General features: G+C 39.0%; 1 protein-coding gene across 1 annotated transcript; it reads left to right on the top strand.

Annotated features, from left to right (window-relative positions):
- The first annotated feature begins 1,980 nt into the window (after nt 1-1,980).
- LOC121483942 (protein sel-1 homolog 1) lies at nt 1,981-8,397 on the top strand. Its single transcript, XM_041742444.1, has one exon. The coding sequence runs from the start codon at nt 2,071-2,073 to the stop codon at nt 4,453-4,455; it is 2,385 nt and encodes a 794-aa protein (XP_041598378.1). The 5' UTR covers nt 1,981-2,070; the 3' UTR covers nt 4,456-8,397.
- The last annotated feature ends 3,380 nt before the right edge of the window (nt 8,398-11,777 follow it).

Genomic DNA, 11,777 nt, shown 5'->3' with positions numbered 1-11,777 from the left:
AACCTAGAAATGGGCCCTCAACTCTATGGTCAATATTCGACAAAACCAGAAAGTATATCCACAGGAAAAAGGATAGTCTCTTCAATAAATGGTGCTGGGAAAATTGGACAGCCACGTGCAGAAGAATGAACCTATACCATTCTCTTACACCATACACAAAGATAAACTTAAAATGGATGAAAGATCTAAATGTGAGACGAGAATTCCTCAAAATCCTGGAGGATAACACAGGCAATACCTTTTTTAACTTGGCCGCAGCAAGTTCGTGCAAGATAAATCTATGAAGGCAAAGGAAACAAAAGCAAAAACGAACAACTTTAATCAAGATAAAAAGCTTCTGCACAGCAAAAGAAATATTCACCAAAATAATAGACAACCTACAGAATGGGAGAAGATATTTGCAAGTGACCTATCAGATAAAGGGCTACTATCCAAGATCTATAAAGAAGTTATTAAACTCAACACCAAAGAAACAAAGAATCCAATCATGAAATGGGCAAAAGACATGAACAGACATTTCACCAAAGAAGACCTACACATGGCCAACAAGCACATGGGAAAACGCTCTGCATCACTTGCCATCAGGGAAATACAAATCAAAACCACAATGAGATACCACCTCATACCAGTGAGAATGGTGAACATTAACAATACAGGATACAAGAAATGTTGGAGAGGATGTGGAGAAAGGGGAACCCTCTTGCACTGTTCTGAAAGTGTGAACTGGCACAGCCACGTTGGAAAACAGTGTGGAGGTTCCTCAAAGAGTTAAAAATAGAGCTACCCTAGATCCCAGCAATTACCCTTCTGGGTAGTTTATATATATATATATATATATATATATATATATATATATATATATATATATATATATATATATCCTGCTTAAAGCAGGATAAATGTCCCAGGCTTTAAGCAGGATAAAGACTCTCCTTACTTTATCTGGTGCTATGTGCTCTAATGAAGTAAAATTCTTGGAAATTGGGAATCTTCATATTCTTAAAGCTTTTGAAAGTATCATTTTTATATTTACCAGATGCCTTATAGAGTCCAAATTCTCATAAATGGAGAAAATAGTCTTCCTTCCTAGTTTTCTTACACACAGAAAAGGTACATGGATAAATGTTTAGGAAAACCTTCGACTTATGAATAAATACCTAAGGAAAATTAGAAAAATTCCTAAGTTTGTATCTGACTTTCATCTCATTGGAACCATATAAAAGTCAGTAATTTTAGGTTACTTGGATGACTAGTTAAGTGTCCAACTCTTGGTTTCTGTTCAGGTCATAATACCAATGATTGGGCTCCATGCTCAGCACAAATCTACTTGAGTTTCTTTGCCTCTCTCTCTCTCATACTCAATCTCTCTCTTTCTGAAAGAAATAAAATCTTTTTAAAAATAATTTTTAAATGTTTTAGATAATAACTTAATTTTCTCAAGCCATAGAAGAACCATCCCAGAGCAAATTAAACTTTAATGTGTATCAATGAATTCCAAGATATATAATATTATGAAAAAAGTATTTCTTCTTATTTCTGGGATTAATCAATGAATAATAAAAGGTACATTTGCCTAATCCATAAACAGAAGCAATTTAGAAAAAAATAGAGACTGATGATTTAAATATAAGCCTCAGTTGCTACAAATACTGTGCAATATGGGTTCTATTATTGAAAGTACCAAAACCTGTCTATAATATATATATTTCATGAAATTCACCTGTAGTATACTCATCTGCAATGATACCCAACTGCTGTCATCCATTTTCTTTGTCTATAATACAGGTGAGTGAAGCTAAGTGATAAGAGATTAGTCATGATAGAAAGGAGGAACTAGAATTAAAGTAAAAGAAAAAGCAAAAGCAAAGCAAAACAACAACAAAATGATGTAAATGGTTCCTTTCTATAGCTTATAAATATTCTCCTCAGGTTAAAATTATTTTTAATACGTTGCAAATAGGAGACAATTGTACAAGGAAGAGCAGCGGCGAGGCGGCGGCGGTGCCTGAGTCGGTGGTGGCAGAGGCGAAGGCGACAGCTCCAAGGGGTGGCAGCGGCCGCGCGAGCAGGATGCGGGTCCGAGTTGGGCTGACGCTGCTGCTCTGTGCGGTGCTGCTGGGCTCGGCCTCGGCGTCCTCGGATGAAGAAGGCAGTCAGGATGAATCCTTAGATTCCAAGACTCCTTTGCCATCAGATGAGTCGGTAAAGGACCACAGCACAGCGGGCAGAGTAGTTGCTGGGCAAATATTTCTTGATTCAGAAGAATCAGAATTAGAATCACCTATTCAAGAAGAGGAAGATAGCCTCAGGAGCCAAGAAGGGGAAAGTGTCACAGAAGAAATCAGCTTTCTAGAATCTCCGAATTCAGAAAACAAGGACTACGAAGAGCCAACAAAAGTACGGAAACAAGCTCTGACCGCCATTGAAGGCACAGCACATGGGGAGCCCTGCCACTTCCCTTTTCTGTTTCTGGATAAGGAATATGACGAATGTACCTCAGATGGGAGGGAAGATGGCAGATTGTGGTGTGCTACAACCTATGACTACAAGGCAGATGAAAAGTGGGGCTTTTGTGAAACTGAAGAAGAGGCTGCTAAACGGCGGCAAATGCAGGAAGCGGAAATGATGTACCAGACAGGAATGAAAATCCTCAACGGAAGCAACAAGAAAAGCCAAAAAAGAGAAGCATATCGGTATCTTCAAAAGGCAGCGGGCATGAATCATACCAAGGCCCTGGAGAGAGTGTCATATGCTCTTTTGTTTGGTGATTACCTGACACAGAATATCCAGGCAGCCAAGGAGATGTTTGAGAAACTGACTGAGGAAGGCTCTCCTAAGGGACAAACTGCTCTTGGCTTTCTGTATGCCTCTGGACTTGGTGTTAATTCAAGTCAGGCAAAGGCCCTAGTATATTATACTTTTGGAGCTCTTGGGGGCAACCTCATAGCACACATGGTTTTGGGTTACCGGTACTGGGCTGGCATCGGAGTCCTCCAGAGTTGTGAATCGGCCCTGACTCATTATCGTCTTGTTGCCAATCATGTTGCTAGTGATATCTCGCTGACAGGAGGCTCAGTAGTACAGAGAATACGGCTGCCTGATGAGGTGGAAAATCCAGGAATGAATAGTGGAATGCTGGAAGAAGATTTGATTCAATACTATCAGTTTCTAGCGGAAAAAGGTGATGTACAAGCACAGGTTGGTCTGGGACAACTGCACCTGCATGGAGGTCGTGGAGTAGAACAAAACCATCAGAGAGCATTCGACTACTTCAATTTAGCAGCTAATGCTGGCAATTCACATGCTATGGCCTTCTTGGGAAAGATGTATTCAGAGGGAAGTGATATTGTACCGCAGAGCAATGAGACAGCTCTTCACTACTTTAAGAAAGCTGCTGACATGGGCAACCCAGTCGGACAGAGTGGACTTGGAATGGCTTACCTGTACGGGAGAGGAGTTCAAGTTAATTATGATCTGGCACTAAAGTATTTCCAGAAAGCTGCTGAACAAGGCTGGGTGGATGGGCAACTGCAGCTTGGCTCTATGTACTATAATGGCATTGGAGTCAAGAGGGATTATAAACAAGCCTTGAAGTATTTTAATTTAGCTTCTCAGGGAGGCCATATCTTGGCTTTCTATAACCTAGCACAGATGCATGCCAGCGGCACAGGTGTGATGCGATCATGTCACACTGCAGTGGAGTTGTTTAAGAATGTGTGTGAACGAGGCCGTTGGTCCGAGAGGCTTATGACGGCCTATAATAGCTATAAAGATGGCGACTACAACGCCGCAGTGATCCAGTACCTCCTGCTGGCCGAACAAGGCTATGAAGTGGCACAGAGCAACGCAGCCTTCATTCTCGATCAGAGGGAAGCAACCATCGTGGGAGAGAACGAGACTTACCCTAGAGCTTTGCTGCATTGGAACAGGGCTGCCTCGCAGGGCTATACCGTGGCTAGAATTAAGCTTGGAGACTACCATTTCTATGGCTTTGGCACTGACGTAGACTACGAGACTGCATTTATTCATTATCGCCTAGCATCTGAGCAGCAACACAGTGCACAAGCTATGTTTAATCTGGGATATATGCATGAGAAAGGACTAGGCATTAAACAGGATATTCACCTTGCAAAACGTTTTTATGACATGGCAGCTGAAGCCAGCCCAGACGCCCAAGTACCAGTCTTCCTAGCACTATGCAAACTGGGTGTGGTATATTTCTTGCAGTACATACGGGAAACAAATATTCGAGATCTGTTCACCCAGCTTGACATGGACCAGCTTTTGGGACCTGAGTGGGACCTTTACCTCATGACCATCATCGCGTTGCTCTTGGGAACAGTTATAGCTTACAGGCAGAGGCAGCACCAGGACATCCCTCTCCCCAGGCCTCCAGGACCACGGCCAGGGCCGCCACAGCAGGAGGGGCCACCAGAGCAGCAGCCACCCCAGTAACAGCCACCATGTCCAGCCTTGATCAGTGACAACCAAGGATATTGTCTGCTGAGAACACTTGCATTTGATTTAGAACTTCGGATCAGCGGTCACCTCCTGGAAGAGGCACAAGAAGCATTGAATTCCTAAAGCTGCTTAGAATCTGATGCCTTTATTTTCAGGGATAAGTAACTCTTACCTACACTGAGTTGAATGTTTGTTTCAGTGCCGTGTGGAATAACAACTCTCAATGGCTTCCTCTCCCGTCCCCTTTTTTTTTTCTGGAAACATGTGAGACACTCAAATGTCTGCTGCACCCAGCTGTCTCTCTCGGGTCCTTTTCAGTCATTCTCTCAATGTGCATAAGTTCTTCTATCAACCACCTCTAAGGTCTTGTGCATCAACACTAAAAACTGATCACTGTAAAAAGGAAAAACCAGTTAGTTGCAAGTTTAACCTTAACATGTTTGAAAGTCTGAAAATAGAACTTGCCTTTTAAGTAAAAAAAAAAAACAAAAAAAAAACAAAGTGTTTCAGAACTGCAATAACTGAGAAACTTTTACCAATCCACATGCAAGTATACATATTGAACATATTTGTTATTTTAAAAGGGAAGGCGGGGAGGTTTCGTCTTATTGATGATTGTCACACTTTATCCCATACTTCTCTCCTTCACAGACTGAAGGCGTGTTAAAGAGTTTTATGTGAACCTCACTTCTCTGGAATGGAATATATAAAACATTGTGAACTGACTCCTTGAGCTAACATGTGACATTGCCCCCACTTACTCAATGTAATTTGCTTGTTTGTTTTGAGTATACAGAGCCTTGATCCAGAAGCCAGAGGATGGACTAAGTGGGAGAAACTAGAAAACAGTGGTAAAGAACTCTAGGTAGGGTACCAAGATGATAGACACTTTTCCCCCAAAGATGAAGCATTTGTTCCCAGGATCTCACTTTGTATTTCTACCACAAAAGAACAGATCTCACCCCCCTGAATTCTTTAGATCTGAAATGATATTGCCAGGATGTGGCATCGAGTGACTCCCAGTATAAAACAAGCTCAGAGACTCTAAGATGCATTAAACTCAGTGGTTGAGGAAAGCCAAAGCCTGTTCATACTGTTCAGGGCGATTTTTACTTCAGCAGTTTTCTATTCCAGTAGAAAGTCAGCCACGTCCTTAGCTGTCACATTCACCAGCTTCCAACTGGTAACTTGAGGAAGATCAAGGCTGTGCCCCTTGAGAATTGCCTGGTTAAATAGTGTGGAGCACAGCAACAACAAAGAAAAGTGAGGACATCACATATCATACAAAGGAAGAAATTTAAACTTAAGCCGAATTTGTATTTCTTTTTGTCAGATGGTGGCATTCACCAGCCTACATCTAGTCTGAGACTACGTTCGTATCTGAGCAGGCTTTCTATGCCTCCTGACCTCAACCTGTTTATAACAACCTTTCTACTCTTGCTCCATAATCCCTCACCTGCCAGAAAACTTGAAGAGTGTATTACCTGTAGAGTCGCAAGACTTTGGTTTTTGAAGTCGGCATTGTATTTAGAACTAGAGTTAATTAGTCTGTGATGAACATGAAGGCTTTGAATGTGAAGTCGTAGGCTTTCTGTGTGTGTTTTGGAGGATTACGAGAAACCTGGTAAGCAAACTTCCGCATAATTGCTTCCAAATTTGAAGAGGTGGCCACAGAACCATGTGTGTAAAAGCCTATCTGAGAGGTAGCAAGTCTGAGCCTCGAGAGCATCATGTTGTTTTGGGCAGCTCTTAGTTAGACAGCTTTGACCTCTTACCCTGAGATTCGAGTGCAGTTGACCTTTCCCCGCCACCCTTCACAGATGAGGATAGTTCACAGGAGTGGCCACATTTCATTTCCAAGGAACCGTTTTAATGTATTTAAATGTGTTAAGACCCTCTAAGATGACCGAACTTCCCTTTCTCCCCCTCTAGCCATCCACCTGATTTTTTTTTAATCTCTAGCTTTACTTCCCTCCACTCGTGCTTTGAAAAGACATTTCCTAAAGCAGTGTGCACTACCTGAAGCCAGATGGGAAAGCGCCGTCGTGCTCTTCATGCAATAACAAACTCCCTGTTCATTTACCACTACTTGCCGTGTCCTTTTTATTACTGATATTCCAAGTAGCCTCTTTGTGGCTTGTTTCCACTTCCTGCTTGACCCCCCCCCCACCCTCGGGTCACTTGCTCCTGGAAATTTGAACAGTATATTTACAAATACCTTACTTCCTCCTCGTTTTCTGTTCATGGGACATAATACCTAGGCAAGTAGGAACTGGGTTTGGTGTTTCTCCTAAAATAATGCTCAATACTTACCTAATCAAATGGCATCCATTTGAATCAAATGACAGTAACTAAAGCTAGTTAATGTCAGTGACATTAAATTAACTCCGGGATTCAGGAGTTTTAATGTTAGAATTTAGAGTTAGCAGATTGAGTGCAGCTTCTCTTTCTCCGTGGTAGCCTGTCTCCTGACCCCTCTAGCCTGTCTTCCTGCCTTCGAAGGTGAGGACAGTAGTACTTAGCTTATATTCTCCTCTGCGTTCGGTTTGTGGTTAGTCAACTATTTCAGTCTTGAGACCATCCCTTTGCTTCTGTTTTATGTTACAAAGGTAGCATTGGTGTTTGGGATTTTGTTTTGTTTTGTTTTCTTTCTGTGTTTGAAGTTTTTGTTTTCTGAATAAGGCTTATCTTATTTTTGGTTAATATTCAATGGCACAGAAAAAGGAAAAGCCTTTTTTTCCGAACTTCCTTATTTTAACACTTAAATGAGATTTACTTTGAATCATTTACTATAGTATGCTTGAGGATTTACCTTGTGCATATAAGGTTAATTAATTTGTGGAAGTTTTACTGCTAAGCTGAGCTAGCTCTGTACCATTGAGAAGTTTTCGAAACTTCTGTGGTGATCTGGCCATGATCTGATGCTTTATTTAATTAAGGAGCTGCTGTTGCCTCCAGGAAACTTAAGTATTTTGTATAGGATTTTTTTTTCTTTTGCTTCGTTTTTCCCTCCTTTCTTTGGTTCTCATATTTGTTCTTCAAACCAGTGTTTTGGAAGTATGCATGCAAGCCTGTGAGTGGAGACCACAACTCTTCATGTGTGTAGTATATGTATTACTGACTAGTTCCATCTGCAAAAAACTTCCTTTACAGAGGTTTGGACTAACGTTTCACATGCACATTTCAGAACAGTGTCAGATAAACAGCCCCTATACCTGCCAAGAAGAGCAGTGTGGGCTTCTTTTGCCCTGACGACAGCTAGTATTTGTTCTGGAAGTGAATTTAATATGCGTTGCACAATATTGTGACCAGAAGAATGCAAGCAATAAGGCAAAAGAAACTTCTGTCTTCATGAAAATCTTCAACCTCAGTCATTGCTCTCCAATATAAGTGAAAATACAAAATTTTTGAACACCACATTATCTAAGACACTACCTGATTTTTCAGGTATAGTAGTTCTTGATGCTAAATTTCTCCTTTCACTTGGTATTTCAAGAAAGTCTAAAATATCCTGAGTAAAAATGATTTGTATTTTAAAGTGACTATTTGCAGAAGCAAAACTCTGATTTTTGTATGCATGAGGATGTCCTGATTATGTGCAGGAAGTCATCTCGCATGCACTGTTTTTCCTGTCTGGAATGACAGACAAGCTGACACTAGTCTCTTTGATTTAAGAAAAGAAATCATAATGTCAAATACGATCAAGGTATAACCACTATCAATATTTAGGAGAAGTTTAAAAGACCATAAGCTGGCATTGGAAGGAACACCATGGTAGACTTTTTTGTAAATTTATTTTGTATTTAATTAAATACGGTATAAAGGCTGGTGAAGTGTAATATAATTGTGTAAACAAATCCTGTTAATAGAGAGATGTACAGATTCGTTTTGTACTGTATCTTGAAACTTGTGAAATAAAGAATCCACCTCTGGTTATCCTGTAAAAAAAAATATATATATATAAAAAATAAAAAAAAAAGGAGACAATTGTACAAATTCAATTGACAATTTCAATTGAAATGAAAGGATTCAAGCATTTTCATATCCCCTATGTGAAAAGCTGCTTTTCATTTTATTAACTTTTTAGTCAGCATCCTCATCTCTCACCCAAACCCTAACAGCTGGTACTCTGAAGTAGAGCCTAATTTTTCTCTTTTTCCAAGGGTAACTCATCTCATGTTTTTGACTGCAACTGATTCCAAATATGAACAAATAAATGATTTAATAGCCTTTAAATCATTTGACATGTTAAAAAAGATATCATGCAAATCAAAAGTATTATCACTTTTAAAGGCATTAAATCTCAGAAAAAATAATTACGACTGGGTTTAAGAAATTTCCTTTACAGTATCTCTTATCACATAGAGTATATCTGCTTGAGGTGACAAAACTATCATTATTAAAAGACTGATGATTAATATGAAATATTGAAAGCATTTAAAAATTCACATATTTTATTAAAACCATTAGTGTTTTCATTGGAAACTTTTATGCTGCATAAGTTTGACTAAAGTGTGGAATTTAATGCCTTTAAATAACCAATTCACAAGCTAATTAATGTATTGGCATGTTCTCCTAGAATTTTCACTGTGTTCTCTTCTCTGTGCTTGCATTTAATTCACCCTCCCAGAAAACTATGTGTTACCAATTACTCCTTGCATATCCCAACTGAAATACTATGGATAAGAAATTTTAGAAGATCTAGAATCCTATGCACATTGTTTTAAACATTCCCCAATATAGTTTTCTGAAAGAATATATAAAAAACAAATATCAATGTCGAATAAGTAAGCTTCCAAATAGGTTTCTTTCAACTGTCACATTGAATTAGACAGGGCATAAGACAGCTTAAATAACTGGGTTGAAACCTTTTAAATAGTTTTAACCCCGGTAAGCCAGTGAAGACATTGATTGCTGTACATTATTGAAACCTTTGATTCTCCAACCAAATAACAATCTATTTTTCTTATTCTTCCTAAACTTAATCTTATGGAGAGATTACAAAACAGGTATAAATAGTACACATTCTGTCAATAATGCCTCTTTGTGCAAAAGGAAAAGTACTAGCTAGCACATCATTTTCAGAACAGTCTCATTTCTGGTCTGCTGGAGTCTCATAAAAAGAAAAAAAATAATAAAGAAGTTTTTTCTTTTAAAGAAAAGGAAAGAAAGGGGAAAAAATACTAATGAAGCCCATCAAGAGAATGTATTTGACCCCAGAGAATAAGAATTAAAAACTCAAAACTAATTAATATGCCTTCTTGTGTGAGCCCAGAAAAAAGAAATACTTGAGGAACAGAGTATATAGACTACTTTTACAAGGAAAGCCTATGATTTTTTTTAAAGTACTGATTCAAAAATTGCTGTGATTTTAGCCCAATCTCAATTACAGTGCCATAAATTGATGCCCAGCATCATTATGCCATTTTCTTCCTTAAGTATACTCATAGAAGCAACAATACTGAAGAGAGGGGAGTTTTAAAAATTACTATTTGCTCCCTAGTATAGAGCAAATAGTCTTGACTGAAAATTTTATTTCATAAGGATAAATACAACCTATTATATGTCCTGAAATCTTACACAAAAATAGAAAAAATACATTTACCTTAATTTCATTTATTGCCATGATTTTCCCAACAGTTTTGGAAATTTACTGTATATGTGTATGTATATTATGTATATACGCACATAAACACACACACACATACAACACACACACACACACACACACACACACACACACTATATTTGGCCCTTGGTTTCCATTCTTACCAAACTTTCAGTACTGTAATATCTGGAAAGCAACATATTACAGACCTCAGACTTCCTCAAAACTAGAGTTACGGATTCAAATTAGATTCTGCAATGAGAGGCACTTGTTCAAGTTGTTGCAGATTAGTTGAGCACACTTAATCTTCCTGCTGCAGTTACTGCCAACTAGGAAGGTATCAGCCATGTAAGTATTTAGGGCTGCCCAAAATGTTCCAAAGTCTAGAGTCCAACTTTAATAGCATCTTGAGGCAGCTGAAGTAGATGTTCTTTGCATCCCAATCACTAGCCATCAGCTTCATGAATGACAGACTAAGAAGCAGAAATAGTGTCTTCTCTGGATTAAAACTAAGGTTTTAATATATGCCTGACATCACTAATCCATTGGCAGCCACTTTACTTTTCTTCTCCAGACCTTCCAATAATTTGCAAGCATGAAATGCCTTCCATTAAGCTTTTTTTCTTTGAAAAAAAAGAATGTTTCCTGAACCATTATCCAGAATGATAACACAAAGACAGGAAAGTAAAATTCTCCCAAGATAGGCCATGGAAGACTGGATTCCCCCGTTAATTTCATCTCAATACTATACTCCCCTCCTTACACCATGTGCTTGAAAAATATCTTTCTTCAGCAGAGACTGTTGAAATGAGAAGGAAGAATACTACTCTGAGCATGAACTCTACACACATATCAGTGATAAAAGCTTTGAATCCTCAGTGGAACAGGTGGAGTGTGGGGATTGAAGACTGTAATTTTAAAGCTGAGAGCAGGGATCCCTGGGTGGCGCAGCGGTTTGGCGCCTGCCTTTGGACCAGGGCGCGATCCTGGAGACCTGGGATCGAATCCCACGTCGGGCTCCGGTGCATGGAGCCTGCTTCTCCCTCTGCCTGTGTCTCTGCCTCTCTCTCTATCTTTCTGTGACTATCATAGATAAATAAAAGTTAAAAAAAATTAAAAAAAAATAAAATAAAGCTGAGAGCATTTCCATTTTTGCAGAGATAAAGACTTTAATTAATCGTTGAGCCTCTTTATTCTTTTGTTTTGGAAGTCATGAAATTACATGGATAATCCGGTTCTATGGAGACATGTCTTTCCTTGATTTGACAATTTTATAAACCCATGTGGATAAAGAATGCTGAAGCCCTGATTTCAGTGTCTTGGTAACAGATCCTTGACCCTGGCTGAAATATTCAGGAAGATTTGTCTTCCTGGCCATCAGTGTGGTTCAAGTGTCTATCCAATCAGAGCCCTTCCTCAAATTACAACCTCTGATACCTCTTTAATGGCAACAAAAGCTATAAAACCTACTCAAGTTTGACTCCCAGGGTTACCCTATACTCTATATCTATGTGGAAAGACTAAGTTTGTGAATTAACCCATGCTAAGATTAGCAAACCAAGAGTAGAAGAAAAAGAAGCAATCTTAAAAATGCTTTTTGAATCTCTGGGTCCAAGTATGATTGGAGGGAAACTGTAATGTATATTGTGCACAAATATGTAAACTTTCAATTTGTTTTTAGCTTAGTTTTAAACTAATACTTCTAATA

Source organism: Vulpes lagopus, unplaced genomic scaffold (genome assembly GCF_018345385.1).
Source record: "Vulpes lagopus strain Blue_001 unplaced genomic scaffold, ASM1834538v1 ctg772, whole genome shotgun sequence".
NCBI classification, from domain to species: Eukaryota; Metazoa; Chordata; class Mammalia; order Carnivora; family Canidae; genus Vulpes; species Vulpes lagopus.
This window is presented reverse-complemented; position numbering and strand designations above follow the sequence as displayed.

Coding starts and splice junctions, on each gene's coding strand:
- LOC121483942 (XM_041742444.1), top strand. CDS start 2,071: ATGCGGGTCCGAGTTGGGCTGACGCTGCTGCTCTGTGCGGTGCTGCTG.